The following is a 26,273-nucleotide window of genomic DNA, read 5'->3' on the forward strand; positions in this document are numbered from 1 at the left end:
TTCAACAATACATTAACTCTTTTTAAATTTTTTTTAATGTGTATTTATTTGAGAGAGAGACAGAGAGACAGAGAGAGAGACAGAGACAGAAAGAGGGAGAGGGGCAGAAAGAGAGAGGGAGACACAGAATCTGAAGCAGGCCCCAGGCTCTGAGCTATTGGCACAGTGCCTGATACAGGGCTTGAACTCAAGAGCTGTGATATCATGACCTGAGCTGAAGTTGGACACTTAGCTGACTGAGCCACCCAGGCGCCTCAACAATATGTTAAAAGGAGCATATACCATGGTCAAGTGCAATTTATTTCAAGGATGCAACGATAGTTCAATATTTTCACAAAGCCAGTGTGTTACAGCACATTAACAAGAGGCTAAAAGTCATATGATGATCTCAGCAGATGCAAAAAAAAAAAAAAAAACATCTGACAAAAATCAAAATCCATTTATGAAAAAAGATTTCAACCACGTGGGTATAGAAGGAACTTACCTCAATATAATAAAGGCTTTTTATGCCAAGCCCATATCTAACATCATCCTCAATGATGAAAACCCAGAAGCCTTTTCTCTAAGATCAGGAATAAGACAAAGATGTCCACTCTTGTCACTTTTACTCAACATAGTATTGGAAGTCCTAGCCAGAGCAATTAGGGAAGAAATAAAAGCTTTTGTATGGAACCAAAAAAGACCCTGAATAGTCAAAGCAATCTTGAAAGAACAAAACTGGAGGGTCATAATCCCACAAATCAAGATATACTACAAAGCTGTTGTAATCAAAACAGAATGGTACCTGCACAAAAAAAGACACATAGATCAATGGAATAGAATAGAGCCCAGAAATAAACCCACGATTATATGGTCAATTAATCTGCGACCAAGGTGGCAAGAATATACAGTGGGAAAAAGACAGTCTTTTTAATAAATGGTGCTGGGGAAACTGGACAGCCACATGCAAAAGAATGAAACTGGACCACTTTCTTACACCACACACAAAACAAACTCAAAATGGATTAAAGGCCTAAACATGAGACCTGAAACCATAAAATTCCTATAAGCAAGCACAGGCAGTAATTTTTCTCACATTGGCCATAGCAACATTTTTTGACATTTATCTCCTGTGGTAAGGGAAAGAAAAGCAAAAATAATCTATTGGGACTCCATCAAAATAAGAAGCTTCTGCACAGCAAAGGAAACCATCAACAGAACTAAAAGACAACCTACTGAATGGGAGAAGATATTTGCAAATGACACATATGATAAAAGGTTAGTATCCAAAATATATAAATAACTTATACAACTCAACACCAAAACCCCAAATAGTCCATTTAAAAATGGGCAGAAGACATGAACAGACATTTCTCCAAAGAGGACTTGCACATGGCCAACAGACACATGAAAAGATGCTCAACATCACTCATCATCAGGGAAATACAAATGAAAACCACAAGGGGATATCACTTCACCCCTGTCAGAATGGCTAAAATAAAAAACAAGAGACATTGGCAAGGATGTGGAAAAAAGGAACTCTGGTGTACTATTGTTAGAAATGCAAACTGGTGCAGCCACTGTGGAAAACAGTATGGAGGTTCCTCAAAAAGTTAAAAATAGAATTATCATATGATCAGTAATTTCATTGGTGAAAACACTAATTTAAAAAGAGATATACATGCTTATGTCTATTGCAGCATTATTTACAATCGCCAAATTATGGAAGAAACACAGTGTCCACTGATGGATGAATGAAGTATACACACTCACACACACATACTCACACACATAGAATGGACTATTACTCAGCCATATAAAAGAATGAAATCCTGCCTTGTGCAATGACATGGATGAATCTAGAGAGTATAATGCTAAGTGAAACAAGCCAGTCAGAGAAAGACAAATACCATGATTTTATTCATCTTGGGAATTTAAGAAAAAAAAAAAAACCCAAAGAACAAAGAAAAAAAAAAAAGAGACAAACCAAAAAACAGACTCAACTATAGAGAACAAATTGGTGGCTGTGATGAGCAATGAGGAAGGTATAGAATTGTTGAATGACTATCTTGTACATCTGAAACTAATATAACACTGTTTATTATATAGGAATAAAACAAAAAAATAAAACTAATAAAAGACATCCAAATTGTAATGGAAGAAGTGAAACTGTCACTTTGGCAGATGGTTGGTTATTATATACAGAAAACCCTAGACTCTACCATAAGATTGTTAGAACTAATCAGTGAATTTGATAAAATACAAAATCAACATATGAAAATGTTTTGTGTTTCTATACACTAATACTAGAAAGAGAAATTAAGAAAGCAATCCCATTTAAAACCACATCAGAGAGAATAAAATACCTAGGAATAAATTCAACTAAGGAAATCAAAGACCTGTACACTGAAAACTATAACAACGATGAAAGAAATTGACAAGGACACAAATAAATAGCAAGGTATTCCATACTCATAGATTGCAAGAATTAATATTGTTAAACTGTCCCTATTGCTCAGAGCCGTCTATAGATTCATTGTAATCCTAATCAAAATTCCAATGGCATTTTCACAGAAACAGAACAAAGAATCCTAATATTGGAATTGAACTACAAATGATCTGGAATAGCCAAAGCAATCTTGAGAAAGAACAAAGCTAGAGGCATTATGCTCCCTGATTCCAAACTATATTACAAAGCTATAGTCATCCAAAGGGTATGGTATTGGCATAAAAACAGACACACAGATCAATGGGACAGAACAGAGAATCGAGAAATAAACCCACACATATATGGTCAATTAACTCACAACAAAGGAGACATAAATATAAAATGGGGACAAGGCAGTCTTTTCAAAAAATGTTGGGAAAACTAGACAGCCACATGCAAAAGAATGAAACTAGACCACTATCTTACACCTTGCACAAATGTTAACTCAAAATGGATAGACTTGAACATAAGACCTACAACCACAAAACTCCTAGAATGAAACAAAGGGGGTAAGCTTCTTGATGTTGGTCTTGGTGAGGAGTTTTTAGATCTGACTCCAAACACAAAAATAAGTGGGATTACACCAAACTAAAAAGCTTTTGCACAGGCAAAGAAATTGTCAACAAAATGAAGAGGCAACGTGCTGAAAAGGAGAAAATATTTGCCAAGTATGTATCTGATAAGGGGCTAATATTCAAAATACATGAAGAACACATACAACTCAATAGCAAAAAAAAAAAAAAAATCCAATAAAAAATGGGCAGAGGACCTGAATAGACATTTTTCCAAAGTAGGTATACAAATGGCCAACAGACACATGAAAAGATGCTCAGCATCACTCATCATCAGAGAAATACAAATCAAAACTACAGTGAGATATCAACTCACACCTGTCAGAATGGCTACCAAAAAGACAAGATAAACAGGTGTTGGCAAGCATTTGGAGAAAAGGGAACCCTTATGCACTGTTGGCGGGAATATAAATTTGTGCGGCCACTCGGGAAAAGAGTACGGAGGCTCCTCAAAAAGTTAAAAATAGAACTACCACGTGATCTAGCAATTCTGCTTCTGGGTATCTATTCAAAGAAGACCAAGACATTAATTTGGAAAGCTATATGTGCCTTTATGTTCGTTGTAGCATTATTTACAACAGCCAAGATATGGAAACAACTAAGCGTCCACTGATGGATGAGTGGATAAAGATGTGGTACAATTCACAATGGGATTCTACTGGAATACAACGGAATACTACTCAGCCATAAAACAGAGTGAAATCTTGCCATTTGTGACAACCTGGATAGATCTCGACGGCATTGTGTGCTAAACCAACTTGGTCCAAGACAAAAACTGTACGGCCTCACTTCTATGTGGACTCTAACCAAAAAAAAAAACCCAAGCTCATAGATACAGAGAACAGACTGGCGGTTGACAGGTTGACAGGGGTGTGGTCTGGGGTAGGTGAAATGGCTGAAGGGGATCAAAAGGAAAAAAAAAAAACAACTACCAGTTATAGTTAACAGGGATGCAATATGCATGGGGACTATAGCTAAAACTACTTTGTGGCATATTTGAAAGTTGCTGAGAGAGTAAATCTTAAAAGTTTTCACTAGAAGAACAAACACTTGTAACTATGTACCGTGAAGGATATTAACTAGACTTATTGTGGGGATCGTATTGCAATGTATACAAATACCAAATCATTACATCGTACACCTGAAACCAGTATAATGTTATATGTCAATTATACCTCAATGAAAATATTTTTCTTCATAAAAATGTTAAACATAGAATTATCATTTGATTTAGAAATTGCACTGCTAGCTATATATCCAAAGACTTGAAAACAGGGATTCAAACGGGAACTTACGTACTGATGTTTATGCATTAGTATTCATAATAGCCGAAGGAAACAACTCAAGGGTCCATCAATAATGGGATTAAGGGGCACCTGGGTGGCTTGGTTGGCTAAACATCAGACTTCGGCTCGGGTCATGATCTCACGGTTCCTGAGTCTGAGCCCCACGTCGGGCTCTGTGCTGACAGCTCAGAGCCTGGAGCCTGCTTCGGATTCTGTGTCTCCCTCTCTGCCCCCTACCCCACCCCTATCCCACTCAAGCTCTGTCTCTCTCACTCTCAAGAAAGAATACATAAACATTAAACAATTTTTTTTAAAGCAATGGGATTAAAAATGTGGTCTATACATACCTATAATGGAATACCATTCAGCCTTAAAAAGGAACAAAATTCTCATACGGGCTACAACATGGATTATACTTGCAAACATACTAAGTGAAAGAAGCCAATAGAAAGGACAAAGACCCTATGAGTGATCATGGAGTAGTCAACTTAACAGAGACAGAAAGTAGAATGGTGGTTGCCAGGGCTGGGAGGAAGGGAGTGTGGGCGTTTAATGAATATAGAGTTTTTGTTTGCAGACCTGGCAAAGTTCTGGAAATGGATAGTGGCGATGGTGGCACAAAGTGAATGTTCTTAACGCCACTGAACTGTCAACTTAAAAATGGTTAAAATGGTAAATTTCCCTGTGGCTCTCTTATCATACACACACACACACACACACACACACACACACACACACACAAATACAAATGCCTGGAGTCCAGGCCCACAAATTGTGATTCAGCTGGGATTGAACAAGCTCTTCAGGTGAATCTGATGCTTAACTAGGTTTGAGCCCCACTACTCTAGCTCTCTCTGATTGTTGCCAGGAGAGAGCAGGAGAGAGGTCTCTCTGAATCCTTCCAATGCTCTAGGGTGCACGTGAGTCCTCTGGGGAGTCTGTTAAACTACAGATTCTGATCCAGTGGGTCTGGAGTGAGGCCTAAGAACGTCCCTTTCTAGCAAGGTCCTGGGCGATGCTGATGCTGCGTGTCTGTGGCCTGTGCTTTGACTACCGGTGCTCTAGAGACAGACAGTGGCCTCATCTGTGGTGGACAGAGTGGAGGTCTGGAAAGGAGCAAGGAAGTGTGTGGGATGATGACTCCAGACAGTTTCGTGGTAACTAACTGGGGGTTTGGCTGACTTTGGAACTCGCTTCCGGGGACAGTTCAGACAGGTGGGTCTGCAGTTTACCTAAAGGACATACCGAGGCCAGAGATGATCAGCACACAACACTGTGGATTCTGCACAACTCTGCACAAGTTTGAATTTCTGCCCCTTGTGTTTGAGAGTTAAGGATCCAGAGCTAGCTTGACCACAAGTGAAACTGGCTCGTTCACCTTTGATGCTCTGTTGCCTCTCCAAATCCGTCTCATCCTGCCTGGCCCACCGCGGCCCCCAGAGCTCAGTCCGTCCCTCCCTCCCTATCACCGCCTCGCGACAGAATGAGGTACATCAGGCTCCCCGTTCCATCCAGCCCCGGCATGTTGGCTCACCTCTCGGAGTCAGTCACTCACGGCTCCACACTGACCGCCTTCCGGACAGTCAGTCCAGCTGGTCTCCCTGGTCCTGGCAGACGCCCCGCCTGCAACGTCCTGGGGACAGAACTGCAGCTCAGCCTCTGAGTGAGCACAACCCCGGGCAGTGTGGCTCTATGGTTAAGGAATCAGACACCCTGGGCCTCGGATCTAAGTGCACCTTTTCCTGCCCCTCTGACCTTGGATGAGTTACTTAAGTCCCCACACCCCAGCTTGTCACCAGTCAGACGGAGACTGTGACACCTGCCTCCCAAAACTGCATTGAGGTCACATGGTCCGACACGAGGAAAGCGTTCTGCCCAATACCTGGCACATGGTGGAGAGCTCGGTAATGTACGGTCACGACAGGGTTTCCCTCTGCAACCTTAAGCAGGTGCCTCTATTCTACTCTAGATTTGTTCATTCCCTCATGCTGGTCCGGGTTGGGTCCGGTTCGTGTTTCCCCAGTGTCCAGCGCAGGTGGGGGCGGGGCGCAGAATGGGGGCTCTCAGCCCCCATCTAGAACTCCCAGGCTGGATCACTGTGCTTGCAGTTCGGGAGGTGACCTGCAGATGGCGCACGCAGCCACGGGAGGCGTCCTGCCTGGCTACTGAAGGAGTGAAGCTGGGCTATCAGCCGGTGTCTGGAATGCAGGCCCTTCGCATTATTCTCATTATTGCTGTTGGCTGGTTCTCTTGGTTGGGTCCTCGGCGTGGGGGCTGAAATGGAGTTTCCCCTGGGCCTAGGAGTCACCACGGAGAACAAGGCCGTTCCCCCCCCCCCCCCCCCCCCCCCGTCATGGTGCCTACCCCCTTACCTTGTACCGGGGACACTCACAGGGACAGCTCCTCTGTATCCCACACTCCCTGGGTGCTCACGGAGTGTTTGAGGAAGGAGTCGCTTTTTGGAAAGGGCTTCCATTAAAGGTCATGCATCCCAGGCAGGGTCTTGCTGTGGCCCAGACGGGCAGGGACAGCTCACCTGCATCCTGCACAAAGCCCTCGGTTCTTCTCCAGCCCTCTGGGCCCCTTCCCAGTCCCTCCTCTCAGCTTCCGGGGGTACGGCAGGTCTCAGAGACTCACCTTCCTTCCAGATTCCCGATCCAGAGCTCAGCCTTCACTTGGGGGCACTGAACCCCCTATGTGCTTCTTAGGTGCACTGTCTTTTCACCCAGGGGTTCCTGGAGGTGCTGGAGGGAGGAGGGAAATGGCCACCTGCGGTCTTTCCGTCTCCTCGGCCTACTCAAACCTGAACGTCCTTGGAGGCCCCGCCCACACGTCCTTTCAGCAGATAAGGACCCTGGCGCATCTGCCTGTGCCCACGTTCCCTTCCACCTGGCAACCTGATGCCAACTCCTCCAAAACCAGGCAAGGTCCCCGGCATGCCTGCTGGCCCATCCTCTTTGGTGGAGCTCCATTTCCCTCCTCCATGAGCCCCTTTCACCTCTCCAAACTCTGATGGCCTCACTCCTTCTCCTTGGCCTCACTTTGCCTTAACAGCCTAGAACTTCCGGCTCTGTCCCAACCCCCAGGATACATAGAATCTCTTCCTCCCCCTCCCAGTTTATAGGCACCTCTTATACGACTTAAGTGAGCACTTGTGGTTTGCCTAGCTTTACTTCCCTGGGCACGGTCATGTTCTCCTGGAGGAGAGAAGCCAGCACTTAGCCTCCCCACCCCCCATTCCAAGCTCCCCAAGCTCTCAGCAAGGTTGCCTCATTTTATAGATAAGGAAACTGGCCCGGAGGGGTTTAGGAGCTGCTCAAAGCCACACCGCTGGCCCCCTTTAGGGGCCGGCCCAGATCTGAGAACAGAACAGGTGCTCAAGAATGCACCCGGGCTAATTAAAAGCCTTTTAAAAAGTTTAACCTGCTGAGCTAAAACCCGCGCTTCTCACAGCCTCCCCATGAGAGATAGCCAGCTAGGCATGGGGGCCTTTCCTTTCTCCCCCCCCTCCCCACTGGCCCTTGCCAGATGGGAAAAAAGCTACCACGTAGAAACATAACCTTTATTGCACACGGCGCTGGGTTTTTTTTCATAGAAAAAGGTATTAACACATAAGCATCTGCAAATTGAAGCAAGTCCTGGTTTTCTTGGAACAGTAAAATCGCATGCAGTGTCTCTGAGTTGGGAGTTTGGTCTTTGTCAAAACCGCCTAGATTGAAAGGAGGGTTGAGTGAGTAGGAGGGAAAAATTGCTGAGTCTTTGTGCCTCTGTCTCAAAATAAGGGGAGAGAAATATATAGATACATAGCTTGTCGACACGTTCCCATCTCCCTATATATGTATATAGATCTCTCCACGCATATTTTGTGGGGTTGGAGGGGTTGATTTGTACTGTTAAATTCTTTGTGCCCTGGCTTCATGGAGAAGAAGAAAATAGTTTCATTTGTACAAAAGAGTTCTATGTACAAGCGTTCATGACTCGGGGGGTTTTCTTTTCGTTGTCGGTTGGTTTCTGTCTGTCAGTTTAATATAAATAATGCAGGAAGACAGCCAAGTTGGTGTGTGAGGGCTGGAGGTGCAGACAGGTCCGAGCGTGGGGCCGCTTTTCTCACCGTGCCCCTACACCAGGGTATAGGATTTCGAGTAGGCCCCTGCCCCCTGCTTCTGGGATCTCCCTACCCCCGATGTGCTCATCTCGAGAAGTGAGTCCCTGGAGCCCCCCATTTTGGTGTGTGGGCCCCCGGCCCGCGGAGGCTCGGTGCTGGGGGCCGGAGGGGCGGCACTGGGGGCCGCGGGGGGCTCGGCAGGGGTGGGGCCGGGAGCTGGGGGGGCCGTGCCGGCTGGGGGTGCTGGCATGGCCAGGGTCCTCTGAGGTAAAGTGGCTGTGGAGGCGGCAGCAGGGGCCCCTGGGTGCGGGAGGCCCAAGGGCTTGCTGGCAGGGTCCAAGGTCAGGTGGCGAGCCTGGGTGTGGTAGGTTCGAGCCAGGTTCCGGATGGAAGCCTCTCGGGGTGGGACCACGGGACAGGGCTCGCGCCCATCTGCCTTTCGAAAGAAGGCCTCCGACTTGGCATACAGGGGCAGGTTACAGTAGTCACCTGAAATCACAGAGCCAGAAAAGGTTGGAGGCAGAGGCCTCTGGGAGCCAGCTTGCTCGTGCCACCCCCTACCCCCCAGTCTTTCCCCCGATCTGACCTGGGAGTCCCTCCACAAGCCAGGCAATCGTCAGTTACTTGGCCTCTCTGAGCCTCGGTTTCCTTATCGGTGAGATGTGGACAATCGCACTTCCCTATAGGATTACCGTCAGTAGTGAATGAGATCAAATACGGAAAGTGCTTCAGTTACCGTGGCTAGCACATGTAGTAGTTGCTCAATAAATTGATACTTGTTGCTAAATGGCCGATATACGCTGCTCAGCTTCAGCTGGGGGAGAGCTCATTTCTGAAAACCACGACTCCCCACGCTGAGCCTGATTCTGCCTTCCGCCACATATTCTGCCACACAGCAAGCGCCCCCACACCTCCACCTTTCCCACGGCTGCCGTCCAGAGGTCTGAAGTCAGCTACGTGTCCTCGCCCCTCTCCTTTCTCACAGGTGGGATCTTCCTGATTTCTCAAACCACCTCCGTATGACACGCTTCCGGGACCCCTGCACCCTGATCCCTTGGCTCAATAAGCATCCTCACCTGTAAATGTGCCTCTGTCCTGTGACTGTGCCAGGAACTTTCCTTACATGATCTCATTTAGTCCCTGTAGCCCCCTGGATATAGGTTAATACCTGCCCACATTTTGCAAATGAGGAAACTGAGGTTCAGAGAGGTTAAGTGATCTGCCCCGATTCTCCCAGCTAGAAGGGGTAGGGGTGTCATTCAGGGCTGCGAATCTCCAAAGCCTTTGTACTTCGTTACCCTGGGCTCTTCTCTAGATGGTCCCGAGGGCCCCGATCAGCATGGCCACTGAGCAAGGCCAGTAGCGAGCAGACCAGACTGTGCATGATTTGCACAGTATAGTGAGGTCCAGTGCCCGTTGATGGACCCCCCTCCGGTTATCCTACGGCTGTCCCACCAACCCCGAAGGGCGTATGCTCTGGCCAGGCCCCTGGGTCAGACAGTTCCCAGTCAGGCTAGGTCACTGTCCACTATTGAGGTTTGGCCACCATGGGCTGAGCTACCAGGATTGTTCCTTCGCGTCTGGATTGATCTGAAAGGCACTGAGACCCACGGCCGTTGGGCAGCCGTGTCCCCACGCTGGCACAGCCTCGGGGTAAGGGGAGGATCACTACGTCCTGAGAACCTGCCCTGCGTCGGGCACATCCAGAACTTCCGGTGTCCGCTACGACAACGCAGAGTGTATGCTGTCACTTGCATTTTACAAACGAGAAAAGGAAGGCCAGAGAGGCTCAGTGACTTCCCAAGGCCACGGAGGTATTAAGCGGCTGAGCCAGGATAGGGACCCTGACCTGGACTCTCCCGAGTACTTGCTTTGCGCTGCCCACGCCGCCAAGGAGCCCTGCCCAGGCGGGCCGGCCCCACGTGGTGGCAGGGCAGGGGACCCAGCAGGGGCGGGGGGCCGAGCACTCACTCTTGTTGGCCCGGTGCGGGATGGGCACAGCCACGTTCTTGCCTCGGTCGGCATCCTGGGGCTTGGGCGGGGAGGCGGTAAAGCGGCAAATGCCGGGCTCTGAGGGCGTGCTCATGGACGTCATGCTGTCCGCGTTCTCGTTGGTGCCTGTGGTCATCTGGTCGGAGGAGCTGTCGGAGATGAAGCACTCGGTGATCTCGAACTTGGCGTGCTGAAGCTGCTCTTCCAGCTTGGCGTGCTCGTAGGCCCGAGCCAGCTCTTCGTACGTGGACGAGGCACTCTCGGTGGACACCATGCTGTTCCGTCCTTTGTCTGGGGAGACGGAGAGCGTGGAGGTGAGAAGAAATGGGGGGCGGGTCATGGGGAGAAGGGTCTCATTTACCAATGAGACCAGAGCTCACTCTGGGTTCTGTGTCTCCCTCTCTCTGCCCCTCCCCTGCTCGCGCTCTGTCTCTCTCTCTCTCTCTCTCTCAAAAATAAACATTAAAAAATAAAAACAAAAACGAGACCAGACTGAGCAGTGCCCCTACCCTTGACCCCAGTGGTCATCTCTGAGGACCCTGATCGCCCCCTGGGAAGGTGGCAGTGGTGGCCGAAGTGGGGTCTTCGGTGAATAAAGGGCAGAATGTCTTCCATTCTTGAAAATAAGCACCCACCCCCTGGAACACTCCGCTCTTTCTCCAACAAACATCACACATACCATTTTCTCTGACATCTTCTGGGATAGCAAAGTGAAATCCTTGACTAAGCAGAGCTCAGCGAGGTCAAGTGTTTTTGCGCCAGCCACACAGTAAGTCAGTGGCCAGCTGGCAATGAAGCGGACTCGTGTCTTGGCCCCCATGAGCTGGTGGGTAGAGGCTGGGAAAACGGAAGGGGGAGCTGGAAGGTAGGGGAAGTGAAGAACAGAGAGCAAGACGCGGGCAGGGCCCTGGGCTCACCTGTGTCCTGGGAGAGGCTGGCACTGTAGCTGTCACTCTCAGTGACAGTGACACCATGCTGGGATCCCACGGTGCGCCAGTCAGAGGTGAGGGTGCGGGCAGGCGTGGAGGCCTGGCACTTGGTCAGCGTCCACTGGCTTGAGTACCGGTTCCGGGTGCTGTGGGCTGACTTGACGTTCTTCCTGGACACTGGATCTGCAAACAGGAAGCGATGGCTAGCACGTCCGCTGAGGGCACTGAGGCCTGGGCAGCTGGCACTTACCAGAAGGGCAGTGCAGAGCCAGGGAAGAGGCATAAGCAGCCACAGAAGCTCCCGTGGGGAGGCTGAGCATGCTGCCTTTCCCAACCACATAGCTGGCCCCGGAGGAACGGAGCTACGGTGGTGAGGTGTGGGGGGCAGTGGGTGGCATCCTGGTCCTCCCCACCCACCCCATCTTTTCCTCCCGCGGGGGGAAGAATGTCGCCTCCTCTCCTGCTGCCTCCTGTGCACTCATTCCCTATAGCCCTTGATGTGTTCTATCCTGATGTCCAGAGCTGCAGCGCTAGAGGCAGAAGGCCCTTGGAGAGCAAGAACACCCAACCCTCAAATGTCTAGGTAAGGCAACGGAGGCCCAGAGAGACAAAGTTAGCAATATACCCAAGGTCACAGCTAAGTAAGTCTTCAGTCAAGGTCTGTAGACTCTAACTCCAATGCTCTTTGCATTCTTCCATGCTGTTCCTCTCCCACCTTTTTTTTTTTTTTTTTTATTGCCCATGCCCCATGCTGTGCCCAAGACACCCTGTGTGGGAAGAGGTCTGTCTCCCTGGGGATAAGGCATACTGGTGCCTGGCCGGATGTCAGACATGTCGATGAGGGGTCCCGTGCTCTGGATGAGGGCTGGGTGGTGCAAGGAGACACCAGTGCAGAAACTCTGCGGGTTGACAGCTTGGCTGAACTCAGCATCCGTCACAGGAATGGTGGCTTTGTCATCTCCTGGGGGAAGAAGGACAATGAGTAGGAGTCCTTCTCTTTGGACGTTGCAAATGTCTTTTTGTCTTTATCCCACGTTGAGACCCAGAAAGGACAGAATAATTCTTTCGGCCAGAGGAGGAAACTTAGCCCTTGAGAGAAGCTTCAGTGAGTTCTGAGGTTGCTGAGTTGTTGGTGGGGCTGCTGCTAGAGCTCTGGGCACTGCTGGGAGGGCTGGTGGCTGCCCTTTGTGGGTTGTGGCCTGGGGAGAGCGGGACAGAGAGCCTGTGGCTCTTGTCACTCACCCAGCTGCTTGATGCCCTCCTTGTCCTCGATGAGCAGCTGGACCCTGGGGATGTCAATGTGTAGCCGCGGGCCTTGGGGAGGCCCCTTCACAGGGGTGTCAAAACTTCGGTTGTTCTTGCTGTGGGGAGAAGGGCCAGTGGTGGGTGACTCAGCAGCCATGAGGGGCTGGAGGAGAGGGTTTAGCAGGACAGTGGGGTCTTAGAAGCCTGTCCTCTGCAGGGGAGGAAGCAGCCATGTGACACCTACCTTATCAACATTTCTGCCAAGCTCTTTGCATCTGCAAAAGAGTAGAGAGAGGGGCTCGGTGAGAATAGAGTCTGAGCAGGATGAAAACTGGCAGAGGCATGGGGGAAAAGGTGGGGGAGTTCCCTAAAATGGGACCAGAGCTGGTCTCCTGGGAAGAAGAGGGAGAAGTGAAAGGGCTTCCAAAATGGTCTAAAACACAATAAGGTCTGACTGCTCCTGGTGTGAGGTTTGGCTCAGGTCTGTTTTCCTTTCCTCAGATTTTTATCTAATATGGAGGTCCTTCCCACAGGAGAGGGTATGTAAACTGCTCCATCTGTTTCTTGAATCGACTCTAATTAAACAAGACAACACAGCAGGCTGGGAATGGGTACCAGTGGAGGGTCCATCCTCAGTTGTCTGCTGAGAAGAGAAGAGAGTGAAGCTGAGGTGGTCAGTGGGCATCCCTAAATGACTATCAACCAAGAGACTTCATTTCTTCCTCTTGGGCACCTGTCCCCAAGAAGTCCATGGATGAATTGACAAAAAAAAAAAAAAAAAAAAAAAAAGAGTGAGAGAAGCAAAGGGCCTAGTTAATTCATTAGACCTCTGAGGAGAATGAGAATCATGAAACTAATCTGTCAGAATGAATCTAGCTCCATGTATATATCCAACCATCTACTCACCCACCCATCCATCCATCCATCCATCCATCCATCCACCATTGATCCATTTACCTATCAATCTATTCATTTCTCCACCCACCCATCCAGTCATTCATCTATCATCTACCCATTCAACAATCCACTCGTTCAACCATCCATCCATCCATCTATCCATTCAATTATCCATTCATCTACTCAACCATTCATCCAATCACCTACCCATACATCCATAAAGTCATACAATCATCTGTCCATCTTATCATCCATCTATCTATCCATCCATCTATCCATCCTCCAGCCATCCAAACATCCATTCAACTATCTATCCATCTACCTAATCATTCATCTATTATCCATCCATTCAAATATACATCCATCCATCCACCTACCCATGGATCCACACATGAATCCATTCAACCATTAATCTTTCCATCTATCGAATCGTTCATCTATCTACTCCTCCATCTATCTATACAGCCACCTATCCATTAAACCACCTATACATTGAACCTTTCATTTAACCATCTGTCCAGCCATCCTTCCACCTATATATCTTTCCATCCAACCATCCAATTAATCACTCAACCATTCATCCAATCATCCATCCATCCATCCATCCATCCATCCATCCATCCATCCACTTGACTCCTAAACACACAAGGCAGTGTTAGTAATTCCCTCTTTTGTACTACTGTTGTGCCCTGGCTTCTCATGTTAGACTCTAAACTCTATGAGGACTTGACTCATAGGAGTCCTCTATGAGGACTATGGACTCTTCTTTCATTCGTCTTTATATCTCCAATGTATGGAAGTATCTACAATACAGCAGATATTCAATAAATGTTTTCCGAATGAATGAATGACCATCTGTTAAGAAACTACTAGGTCCCAGACACTGTACTAGGCCCTGGGGAAATCAAGGTAAATCAGACCCATTCATGCCAGTCTATGGTATCATGTATTAGGACAGGGGTGATATTCAAAATATTTAACATCAGACACATTCTGGAAGCAACACAGTCAGAACTGAGCAAGGTCCTAGAGACCACCTGCAGGTCTATGCTTTAGTGGCCAGCTCCTAGAAGAATCGCAGGGATCCTGTGTGAGAGAAGGAAGATCCAGGGTGGAAGGGAACAACATAGAAATGTTTATTCTTTATTTTTTTTTTAACATTTATTCATTTTTGAGAGACAGAGAGAGAGAGAGAGAGAGAGAGAGAGAGCACAAGCAGGAGAGGGGCAGAGAGAGAGGGAGAGACACAGAACCGGAAGCAGGCTCCAGGCTCTGAGATGTCAGCACAGAGCCCGACAAGAGGCTCGAACTCACGAATCACGAGATCACGACCTGAGCTGAAGTCGGATGCTTAACCGACTGAGCCACCCAGGTGCCCCTAACATGGAAATGTTTACATATTTAAACCAATATGGCTTTACCAGTGTGCACCTCTAAAATTCAGCCCTGGTTAGGTCAGGCACAGAGTCTTGGGGGCACAGAGGAGGAAGCAGTGAGAACTAAAGTTTCAGAAGATTGGAGTAGCAGCTCTCCCTTCAATGAGACACAGGCACACTCTCTTGCCCAGATGGTGCCATGAGCCAATGAAAGGTGGCCAGCGTGGCTGAGGGCCAACACTCCTTCCTGGGAAGCCCGTAGGAAACTTGCCTACCTCGGAGCCGCTTCAGCCGCTTCTCCTTCCTCTTCTTGCGAACGATGAAGAGCAGCGCCACCCCCAGAGTGGCCAGGATGACCGGGCAGCCAATGGTGAACAGCTTCTTCACATCATCCCCCTCACCTTGAGCAGACTTGATGGGAGGGATGGTACCTGAATGGGGTGAAGAAGGGAGTCAGATGTCCCTATGAGTAGGATCTATACAGAGTCCTCCAGGTGGGGTAGCCCTTGAACCTCTCTTGCTGCCCTTGGTCTCATTCTGACCCCCACTTCCTGGCACAGAGCCCCAGCCTTCCCCTTTTGCCCTCCCCCACCCCCCAAATTCTGGTCAGATCAGGACATCCATGAACAATCATGTAGTTTCTATGCTGCATTATGAAATTGATGACTTCGTGGGGCTGTTTTAGAATTAGAAGTCTTTCAGAGATAGTCTCCTTCCTGTTGGAGTTCAATGTTCATTTCTAGAGGGGGGACAGATGAGCTTAGATGCCCCCATCCAGCTCGTAAAATGGGGGAGGGATAGCGGGAATCTGAGAGACCACTGTCAGAGCAGTGGGATCCCAGGGTCTCTTCCCCAGATGGGAACAAAGCCATTCAATGCTGCATTGTCTCCTTGATCCCCCCCTCCCATGGGCAGTATCTGCTAACTTTGGGTGCCTGCACAGAGGCAGTAAGTTCTGCTGACATAGCCCTCTGCAAAGCCCCTCTTTTGCCTGTTTCAAAGCCTTGAATAAGAGCCATCTCCTTCATGAAGCTTCCTTGTTTGAGCCCATCCCCTTCTGCTACTGCTTTTCTTCGATTTCCTTAACGCACAGGTCGACTTCATTTACCTTGTGACAATGGATCTCTATGAATTCAGCCTTCCATGTACCTTTAATGTATGCATGCACGTGTGTGTGTGCACGATGTGCATGCGTGTGCATGCGTGTGTGTGAGCGTATGCATGTGTAGGAAGTGCCCCACGTGGCAGACACCAAACATCCACGTGCTCATCTACACCTCCCAGACTTCCTGGCAGTTAGATGAGAATCAGGTAACTAGTTCCGGACAACAGAGTGTGAACAGAAGTGACGTGCGTCACCTCCTGGCCAAGGCAGTTAAGAACTGGGGTGCCTCTTTTATCCTTCTCTTCTTGGTGACCTTGGAGGCTACCCATTCAAGATGGCAGAGCTAGAAGACGGTGGCCAGCCAACCCTCTCAAGGCATTATGAGAGCAAGAAGCAGATCTTTACTGGGCTAAGCCCTGGAGCTTTTAGTGTTTATCTGTTACTGCAGCACAGACAGTCCCATCCTGGCTAATGCACCATGTTAGCAGAGGGTCCTCCGAGGGCAGGGCCTCAACTACACCTCTACATTCCTCTCCATCTCTCTGAAGCAACAGAGAGCAAGGACTGCACCTTCCAAGACTGTCTGTCTTAGTGTGACCCGTTTGCCTGTCTGCAGGTCTGTATGGTCACGGGCGCACCTGCCCACCGGCCTGCCTGCCTACGGGTCTGCTGCTCCCTTCCCTGTCTCCAGCTTTTTCCTCCCTGTTTTTCGATTTGTCTGTCCTGTCTTTATGCGTCTGCCTCTCTGCCGGCTTCCCTGGGGACACCTCCCCGCGGTCCGGGTGCTGCCCCTCCCACCCTCTCCGACTCACTCCCGTCGTAGTCCAGGGTGGCGAACTGGGCGGTCTCGTTGCCGCAGCCGGCGCTGTTGCAGGCCCGCATGCGCAGCTCGTACCACGTGGCCTCGCGCAGCTCGGTCAGAAACACCTCCCCGGAGCTGTTGGCCCGCAGCCCCTGCCAGGCCCAGGTGCCCTTGGGCCGGTACTCCAGGACGATGGCTGTGATAGGGCAGCCCCCGTTGTTCCAGCCCTGCAGGTTAAGCCGAGCATGCGTGGAGTTGATGTGGGTGAACAGGTGCTGGTCTTTGCTGAAGGAGGGCTCTGGGGGGCGGGGGGGGGGGAGGGGGGGCACAGGGAGAGAGCGTGGTTAGAGACCGAGAGAGAGGAGGAGGGTTCGTTCATCCGCGGGGGGAGGAGTACCCTGGGTCAGGGGGGCTGCAGTGGCTCTGGGGAACAGCGTTTGGCACACACGGGACTAGGGATGCCCCAGGGGACAGAGGAGGAGGGGGATGAGGGAAGGACCTGGAGAGAAGGCCTCAGCAGAGGAGGAAGGGATGTGGGGAGAAGGAGGAGGCTGTCACCATCGGCTACCCCGCCAGGGAGGTGGGGCCTGTTTCTCCTACTGTGATTGGTCAAGGTGCTATCCATAGGCCGGAACGCGGCTAAGCCCCTCCCCTCAGTCTCCGCTTCCCAGCGCCCTCCTTGCCTACCCCAGCCATCTTCCATCCCCATGGCCTGGGCCCATCTCTCCCCAGCTGGGTGATCGCTAAGCCTCACCCCGCCCGTGGGTCTTTGCCTCGATGATCTCGCTGATGCGCCCGGAGCCCACGCTGTTCTTGGCTGCCAGCTTCACCTTGTACCACGTGCCACACTTGAGGCTGTCCAGCTTGAAGGACCGCTCCCCTGAGCTGATGAACACATCCTTCCACTCTTCGCTGTTGTCCACCGAGTACTGCAGCACGAAGCCTGCCCGGGAGGTTTGCCTGGCTCAGGGCGGGCGTGGCGGGGCCTGGGACACCCCAACAGGCGTCGTGGGGCTGGGCTCCGGCAGGGGCAGAGTGGGGCCTTTGGTGATGGGGGGAGGGCCCATGCAGGTTGGACCCAAAGCTGCAAGGAGTTTTCCCGCTCTCTCTTTAGCAGCTAAGGTGGGGAAGGGAGCAGAATCCAGAGGCTTGAGGCTTAAAAGGGACCCTACTTAGACCCTGCTACTCCAGGGATGGTCCCCCTGACAGCGGTATTAGATCACCTGGGGGCTTTTCAGATCCCATCCCAGACCTCTTGAATCAGAATCTGCATTCTTTAAGAGCCTCCTGGTGATTCATGTGCTTATTCGAGGCCGAGAAGCACTCTCTGTCTACTGTTACAGATTTGGGAACTGAGGCCCAGAGAAGAAAACAGATCTCTCCAGGTTCACACAGCTCACCAGCAGCATTTGGGGTGGGCCGTCTGAACGTGGGATACCTAGGCTGGTGACTTTCTGTGGCACTTGGGTAACTTCCTACTGGTCCGAATTGCCCATCCCCCTGGCCATTGATCACTTCTGGGGCATTATGGGGACCAAGTGGTGGGAGTGGGTGAAGCCCTTCCCCTGCTCCTGGGCCCAGAGTTTCTCCCCCTTTCCCCCCCTCCTCATCCAGACCCCTCTCACCTCGGATGGAGCTGCCCCCATTGTCACCTGGAATCCAGGTCAGGGTGATGGATGAAGCGGAGGTTTTAGAGACAGTGAGGCGGGGCTGGTCCGGGGGAACTGTGAGGGAAAGCCACCAGCCCTCACCACAAAGCGTTAACATCCGATGACGGGGGCGTGGGGTCTCCCAGCTGCAAGTGAGGGCCAAGGCCTGGCTTTCCCACCCTCTTGGAGCCTCCCCGGCTCCCGCTCCTTCTCTCCATCCCTCCTGCCTTCTCTTCCATGTGGCACCTCTGTCCCACTGAGGGTCTGTCGCCCAGGTCGTTGGGGAGGTTGCCGGGGGGCCAGCCTTCCAGGGTCTTACCTTGCACCAGAAGGTTGACGATGATAGTGTCGAAGCCTCCAGTGTTGGTGGCCGTGCAGGTGTAGTAGCCTGAGTCCTCAGCCTTCACAGCACGCAGCAGCAGTGTGCCGTTGGTATGGATGAGCCGGTGCCCGTCCATGGACACAGGGATGGCCGAGTCTTCACTGCAGGGGTGGGGGGGCAGAGAGGGGTTATGGTAAGCACCCCCTCTTCCCGGGGCCTCCCTCAGGACTGGAGGCACACAGGGCTGGGAGCAGAAGGAGGCTGGCTAGGCGGCCCAGGGCCCTTGGCTCTGCCCAGCACTTCCTGGGGATATCCCGTAACCCTGCCCTCTTCGGGCACCCAGGGAGGGGAGATGCTTAGCCGTCAACAGTGGGGAGCCAGGGAGCCCAGGCCTCCTGGGAGAGCAGTAGCCGTGCACCCGGCAGGGCCTCTGGTCAGCTGGAAGGTAAAGGCACCCGATTCTTTTCTTTAAGGCTCATCTACCACCCATCACTTGGGTCACTCAGCCCTCCAGGGTCCCGCACATACCTGTCCTTGGTCCACTTCACAGCAGGGGCTGGATCTCCCACTGAATTGCAGGGCAGCCGGACGTCTTTCATCCAGGGTGTTGTCACGGTGCCTCCGAATGAGATGATCTTCGCTGGGGCTACGGGGAGGAGAACGTGAGGGCACCCCACTCCTACCCACAATGCTGTACTGGGCGGCCTTTCTTGGGGCTCCCCAAATTTACGCATCAAGCCCCCCATCTCCTACCTGACCTCCGCTTTGAGCTTGGAGCAGGGGTGGGTGCAGGCAAGCTCAGATGGGAGTCATTGGTTCAACAAACATTTATCAAATAAATACTTGCTATGGGCCAGGTCTCCCATGAGGCTCTGAAGACTCACACAGTGAAGAAGATCTATTTCCTGTCCTCGAGTTGCACATTGTCCAGGACAGACACTTAAAAAGGATCATTATGGGGGCAGGGGCACGCCTGGGAGGCTCAGTCGGTAAAGCATCTGACTCTTGCTCTCTCAGCTCAGGTCTTGATCTCAGGGTCATGGGTTCCACGCTGGGCGTGGAGCCCAACTTAAAAACATTTTTTTCCCCACGGGTCGAGAATACTACGGTAGGGATAGGTACAAGTAACCGTGGGAACCCACAGGAAGAATGGACTCCGCCAGCTCGGTGGTGGTGGAGGTGACAGCCAGGGAAGCTTCTGGAATTGGAAGCTTTACCTTGAATCTTGAAGGCTAAAAAGGAAGGCCCTGTGCAGGGAAGGAGAGTCATGGTGGGAAGAGGCAGCAGCACCGAGTAGGGGCCTGGAGGCCTGGGACCCGTGGGAAGTGTGAGGGTCTGCAAATACTCTGACGTGACCAAAGCCCAGGGTGGGTGAAGGGGGACGGGTGGTGAGTAGGAGCAGAAGCATGGGCGGCGGGTGGCGGGGGGGGGCGCTCTGTCGGCAGAACAAGGAGGCTGGACTTCCTCTTGGGGTCATGAGGAGCCACTGGGAGCCGATAAGTAAGTAGTGACGTGTTCAAAGTAGGGTTGCAGATAAAGCCCCGGTGCCGGCAGAGGATGGCTTGGCAGAGGACGTGGCTCAGTGGCAAGATGGCGGCTGGAGCCGATGTAAGTGGGGCAAGAGGTGAGGGGCTCCAGGAAGCACCGGCAGGACTCGGGGAAGGACCTGGCTTTGAGGAAGCGATAGAGGGGGAGGGGATGACGACTGCCCGATGCCGGCTGGGTGCTGGTGCCCTCACAGAGACCAGGCACACGGAAGGAGGAGGAGGAGGAACGGGGATACTTCGCTCCCACTGAACCTGGGGTCGCCCGCGTGGAGTAACTGGGAAGCACCCAGATATACAAGTGTCCCACGGACACCGATGTGGGAGTCAGCGGCCCAGGGACGGAGTCACCGGGAGCAGGCATGTAGACTGACACAGGGCTGGCAGTAACATACAGCCACGGAGGAGAAAGGAACGTCCCCCGGGGTTGACAGGAGCACGCTCGGAGCACCAGGATGCACAAGCGGCTTCACGGAAAGCAAGAAAGGCAAAGACGTCAAGGGCACCCGGAGAGGGTAGTCGCGTCAGGTCCCTCTCAGACCACCGGGCCGTGTCACAGGTGTTAAGTTAACCAGGCCACCAAACGCTGTAGAGCTCCAGGCCTGGTGCTGCCACGTGGCTGGGGTGGGTTCCCAGGGCCCCAGGGCTAGAGACTCAGGTGGCTGAGGGAGGAGGCCGGCCCGAGAGGAAGGTGGCCTTCCCACGGAGGCCCAGAACCAAGGCAGAGGACTGAAGTTGTGGGCTGGCAGCGGGTCGATCCCATGGCCTGCGGTCTGCACGGAGGGCACATCAGCTGCTGTGCGGCTGCCTCTTTGCTCCCGGGCCGGGGCCCCACACCTGTCATTCCCTGTAACGCGGGGGTGCATATGCCCTCATGCCATACTTCTGCCCAGGCCAGGGATTCGATGGGGGTGTTCCCTAAGAACAAACTCCGCGTGCAGCATCTAGCCCAGGGCCTCCTAGGTCTGCGCTCTCTTAAGTGTCCGTGCATCGAGTGAATCAGCCATCAGAGGCATTACCTCTAGGCTTTGAAACGACGAAGCTCCCTTTATGGCTCTCGGCCCCGTGGAAGCCGCGTACCCTGCCACCGCCCCCTCTGGAGGAGCCGAGCCTTGGGACAAAGGCTCTGCCTCGAGCTGGGAGCGAGGCTGATGTCCCTTCTTTCAGCCCTGGAGTCGAGTTTGGAGGAGGGACCGGGGCCCTCCATGCCACCGGGCCCTGAGTAGCTGCGCGGCCTGGAGCGTGCTGTAAGGCTTTCTGGGAGTCAGGGGGCAGCAGAGGCCCAGTGTTGGCGGATGCGGGACAGAGGCGGGTGGCCCGCCAGCTCCTCTCGGCCAGGTGGCAGAGAGGGTGGAGAGAGACACCCCCTCTCTTGGGAGAGCCGGAATTCTAGAAGGGGGCTTCTGGCCGCTTCTTCCCCTCCGGCCTGCGCCGCTTACCCTTGCCCGCAGGCTCAATGGTGACCTTCTCGCTGCTGTTGCCCCGGCCGGCAGAGGTGACGGCGGCCACCCACAGCAGGTACTGTTGCCCACGGTTTAGGTGGGCGATCCGGTAGAAGAGCTGCTCTGGACTCGTCTCGTACTCGCTCGGAGCCTGCGGGACAGGGGCAGAGAAGTGTAAAACCCAGCCTCCTGGGCCTCCAGCCTCCAACCCCAACCTTCCTCGGGGGACCTGGGCTCAGAGTAGGGGGGTGGGCCAGTCAGGGGGGTGGGGAGAGGAGGCAGGATCCTGCCTCGTTCGCCCTTTGTGGTTTGGGAGCAACAGTGAGCAGAGTCTGCACCGGGCTTGGCCCTGGGGGCTCGTGGGCCTTCTCTGGCGTGGTGCTGGGCCAGCCTCGGTTTACCTCTTTGGCCGACCCAGACCCTGGCAAGTGTGGCTGCAGGTCAGGGGATGTGAGTGTTTCGGGTGAGTGATGGAGGGAGTCCGGAGAAGGGAGAATGGAGGAGGGAGGGTCCCAGGAAGACCCCGGGGAAAGGGAGTCTCTGGGAAGAAACTAAATTACCGCATTTGCCTTATTAGGGCTGTAGACGGGCGCCCCCAGCCCGAGCCGGCTCCGCACCACCTCCCCGCCCCGCCGTCTAATTACCACTCCTTCATTCTGCGGGAGCAAACCGTCTGGGGGAAGAAGGGGTGGGAGACGGAACCCGGAAAGCTTCACGGGACAACACTTTATTAATGATTATTAGTGGTATAGATCACCGTATATATTTGTAGGTTGTATAAATCTATAAATTTTTTTTTTAACCAAATGACACTTTTGACAAGTTGCCAACAAAACAATATCGGATCCCAGTGGTTTTACCAGTTGCTTTGATGAAAAGATTATGTTGCCTTGGAAACCAGAGGCTCAGATATTGAAATGAATTTGAGAAGGAGCTTTTGATAAGCGCTAGTTTGCAGACCTCCTGTCAGCCCCTTCCCTGGTCCAGGCGGGATGGGGCTGACTTTCATTTTATTTTTTGGTCAGCCGCGGGGAAGGGAAAGGAGGGCAGCACTGGGGCCTCTTTGAAATCAGGGCAGAAGTCTAGGGAGGGGGGAGCAGCCCCCGGAACAGATGGGGGGCCCTGAGGCCAGAGGGAGCTAATAATTAGTTATCTCTGCAGTCACGGGATCGTGCACACACATGCTCACATGCACGCTCACACGCACACGGACACGTGGACGCATTCATCCACATGCTGAGGGACAGACCTGCAGATAGAGATGGGGTCACAGAGGGACATTCTCTGTGCCCCACGGGAGGACTGAGGGGCCCGATGACTTATGGCAGGAGAAACCATCCTTTTTGGCCCCAGGCCATCTGCAGGGAGATGTTAGGAAGGAGGCACAGGCGTCTCCTCAATACGCATAGAGCTCCCTGGCAGAGTCTCCCTCTTGCCTCCCTAATGGAGATTTGGCCTTGGACCCAGGGGGGTCCCTGCTGCAGACAGGTGCAAAGCCACCTTCAGCCCTGGTACTTGGGAAGTCTTTGCAGGCCATGGCACCCAGGGGACCGTGCGGGTACCTGTAGTTCCTGTCTGTGCACGAAGTGGGTGGTGTACTGGCTCCAACACCCGCCTGCCCTTCTTACCAAGTGTGAGTCTCACAGCTCATACACCTTTCTCTCTCAAGGCTCCCGGGGCCTCGGTTTCCTATTCTGTGAACTAAGAAAGCGATACTGCTCTGCCTACCCCGTGTGGTTACAGAGAGGCACAAATAGGCGAGGGCTGGGCGAGTCCTTTGTAAACTGGGACGCGTTCTTCTCCCGGCTCACTCTTCCGTGAGGATTGAGGTGTGCATGTGCACGTGTGGAGAAAAGTCGAATGTGCGTGCTTGTGTGTCAGTGTGTACGTGAGCGTACGTTTGTGTCTACACAGGAAAGGTTTGGCTTCCCTTTGAAGGTGTTAGCTTCGAATCCAGATCCCGGGGTCTTCCTTTGAACCTGGGCTCCCCAAGAATCTCCTGAAATCGCTTTTAAAAACACATCACTGGGAGTGCCTGGGTGGCTCAGTCGGTTAAGCGTCCGACTTCAGCTCAGGTCATGATCTCGCGGTTCATGAGTTCAAGCCCCGCGTCGGGCTCTGTGCTGACAGCTCAGAGCCTGGAGCCTGTTTCCGATTCTGTGTCTCCCTCTCTCTGACCCTCCCCGGTTCATGCTCTGTCTCTCTCTGTCTCAAAAATAAATAAACGTTAAAAAAAAAAGAATATCCATATTCTTTATGACTCAGGAATTACCATAGAAATTTACCTAAGAAAATGATAAAACATGTGCATAAAGACTTATCTGAAGAATGTTCAATGACATGTTATTTACAATGTTGAACATTTGAAAATAGATGAAAGAATAATGAGGGCACTAGTTAAATAGATTATATACATATGGGCATTCAAGGTCATGTTTGAAAAGAGTATGTGATGGTGTGGGAAAGTGCCTAGATATATTACATGGAAAACACAGATTATATAACATTATGTAAAAATTCATTTTAATTTTTTATTAAAACCCCCCCCATAATATACGTACAGATCAAAGGCTGGAAGGCTATCTACCAAAACACTGCCAGCGTTTATCTTCAGGGAATGAGTACAAGTAATTTCTACTCTCCTGTCTATTCTTTTATGTATTTACAGAATTTTGTACAATAAAATTGCATCATTTTGAGAATCAGAGAAAAACAACAAGTGTATGAACACGTTTGGTACAATTTCTAACGGGACTCCCTGCAGTTCTGGCTGCCCCCAAGGGCATAACTTGCGGGAGCCCACGCCAGATGCGGTTCCCGTCTATTCTCAGGGTTCCACACTCTAGTACGTGTGCATACATTAGACTCACGTGCATTGCCTCTAACCTCACACTCACACCTGTGGTTTTGCCCTGTCACATGTACACGCCTGTGTCCTCACCCCCAGCGCTCACTCCTAGGTCTCTTTCATAAGCGAATTTGTAGTGCAGTTGTTTGGAATTTGGAGTATATTTGTGCAGAGCGGTAACCTCACACATCACACATCACACAATGTGGTGGTCAGGTGTCTGGGTCCCTCGCTGAGGGCAGTTCCTCCTCTATAAGGTGGCTGAACTGAATGAAGTTCTCATCGCACAGGCCCCCTGGCGCCTGTGTGCCACTGTCAGATAGGAACCATCCCCAGGAGAGAGGAGCTTCCTATGTGCTTGTGCTCAGGACATGAAGAGAAGCGGGGAGGGCCCCAGGGTCTCCAGCAGGGCACGGGACCCAGGAGCTCCGTTCTGGGGGCTCGTGAAGCCTGAGTTAATGAGGAGGCAGCACTCATTTGAAAGGCTTCATTGTCGGAGGAGGAAATGACCGCACAAAACCAAGCTGGAGAATGACTACCCTCTCCCATCAATTCATGAAGGGAAACTTGCCCAACGTCTAAGGCTTTACAATTGCCAGGCTGCTCGTAATCCATTCATCAAACATGCATTTAGTGACAATGATGTTCCAGGCACAGTGTTTGGCAGCTGGGGGACCCAGAGATGAAAAGATGCTGCCCTTGTCCTCACAGGGCCCCACGGACCAGCACAGGAGACAGAGAAGTGAGCAGCTAATTGCCATCAAACGCATTCAGTATATGACAGAGGATAAAGACCATGCCACGGCAGGGGTCAGCAGTGGCAGAGGCGTGGGCTGGGAAAAGGCACAACGGGCATCCAGAATGGTGATAAGCTTAGGATGTGTGTGGGGGTGGGGGAACAGAGGGAGAAGGGAAGGAGGGGCAGACAGCACGGCTAAAACATCGATTGGAAAGTTGGCACAGACACCCAACAATGGCAGCGCATTCTCAATGTCCAGACCCCAGGGCCCCGCATTTCCTCTCCTGGGAACACACCCGACAGTACACACGTGTATGGGTGTGCACAGCAGTGCCGCAAGGAACAGCTCCAAACTGGAACCTACCCAAATGCATATCAATGGGTAGTGAAATGGATGAAACAATTCTATACACGCACCCAGCGGAAACCTATACAGAAGTGAGAGTGAATGATCTATAACCACACCCAACAGTGTGGAGGAAATTCACAAGTTCAAAATAATGTTGAGTAAAAGAAGCCAGATTAATGGTATGAACTTCACTTATATAATGGACATAAACAGGCAACACTAATCTGAAGTCAGCATGGTCGTCACCCTGGCAGGGGAAGGGTGGTGACCGGGAGGGGCACAAGGAGGTCCTCTGGGGTGTCCTGATGTCGTGTTCCCTGCTCTGGGTGCTGCTTGCCCAATGTGCTAGGAGATGTCATGGAGCCGTACGCCCACGATATGTGCACTTTTCTGCATATGGGCTGGTGGCCGTGAGGATGGAGGGGAGGACGCAGAGTCACTAAAAAGCCCACATTTCTGGGCTTCTCCTCTGGCAAAAGAACTCTGGCCTCACTGGTACGGAGCTGGGCCACCAACTGCTCAGAGGGTAACTCAGAAAGACCACAGGAGAGCAGAGCGGAGCTAGAGATGCTTCCTGGCTGCCAGGAGCTCATCCGCAGATGCT

General features: G+C 51.6%; 1 protein-coding gene across 1 annotated transcript in view; it reads right to left on the reverse strand.

Annotated features, from left to right (window-relative positions):
* Positions 1 to 7,901: 7,901 nt before the first annotated feature.
* The window catches only part of DSCAML1 (DS cell adhesion molecule like 1), a 347,848-nt gene continuing 329,476 nt past the window's right edge, over positions 7,902 to 26,273 (reverse strand). Inside the window, exons 21-33 of the mRNA XM_042958957.1 lie at positions 21,731 to 21,884; positions 19,276 to 19,393; positions 18,745 to 18,908; positions 18,402 to 18,500; positions 17,531 to 17,719; positions 16,787 to 17,074; positions 15,145 to 15,300; positions 12,841 to 12,871; positions 12,594 to 12,712; positions 12,160 to 12,312; positions 11,340 to 11,534; positions 10,402 to 10,713; positions 7,902 to 8,919 (exon numbers count right to left, since the gene is read on the reverse strand). Coding sequence (XP_042814891.1) covers positions 8,444 to 8,919; positions 10,402 to 10,713; positions 11,340 to 11,534; positions 12,160 to 12,312; positions 12,594 to 12,712; positions 12,841 to 12,871; positions 15,145 to 15,300; positions 16,787 to 17,074; positions 17,531 to 17,719; positions 18,402 to 18,500; positions 18,745 to 18,908; positions 19,276 to 19,393; positions 21,731 to 21,884 — 2,454 coding nt within the window. The 3' untranslated portion in view covers positions 7,902 to 8,443. The remainder of the gene's footprint in view (positions 8,920 to 10,401; positions 10,714 to 11,339; positions 11,535 to 12,159; positions 12,313 to 12,593; positions 12,713 to 12,840; positions 12,872 to 15,144; positions 15,301 to 16,786; positions 17,075 to 17,530; positions 17,720 to 18,401; positions 18,501 to 18,744; positions 18,909 to 19,275; positions 19,394 to 21,730; positions 21,885 to 26,273) is intronic.

Source organism: Panthera tigris, chromosome D1, assembly GCF_018350195.1.
Source record: "Panthera tigris isolate Pti1 chromosome D1, P.tigris_Pti1_mat1.1, whole genome shotgun sequence".
NCBI classification, from domain to species: domain Eukaryota; kingdom Metazoa; phylum Chordata; class Mammalia; order Carnivora; family Felidae; genus Panthera; species Panthera tigris.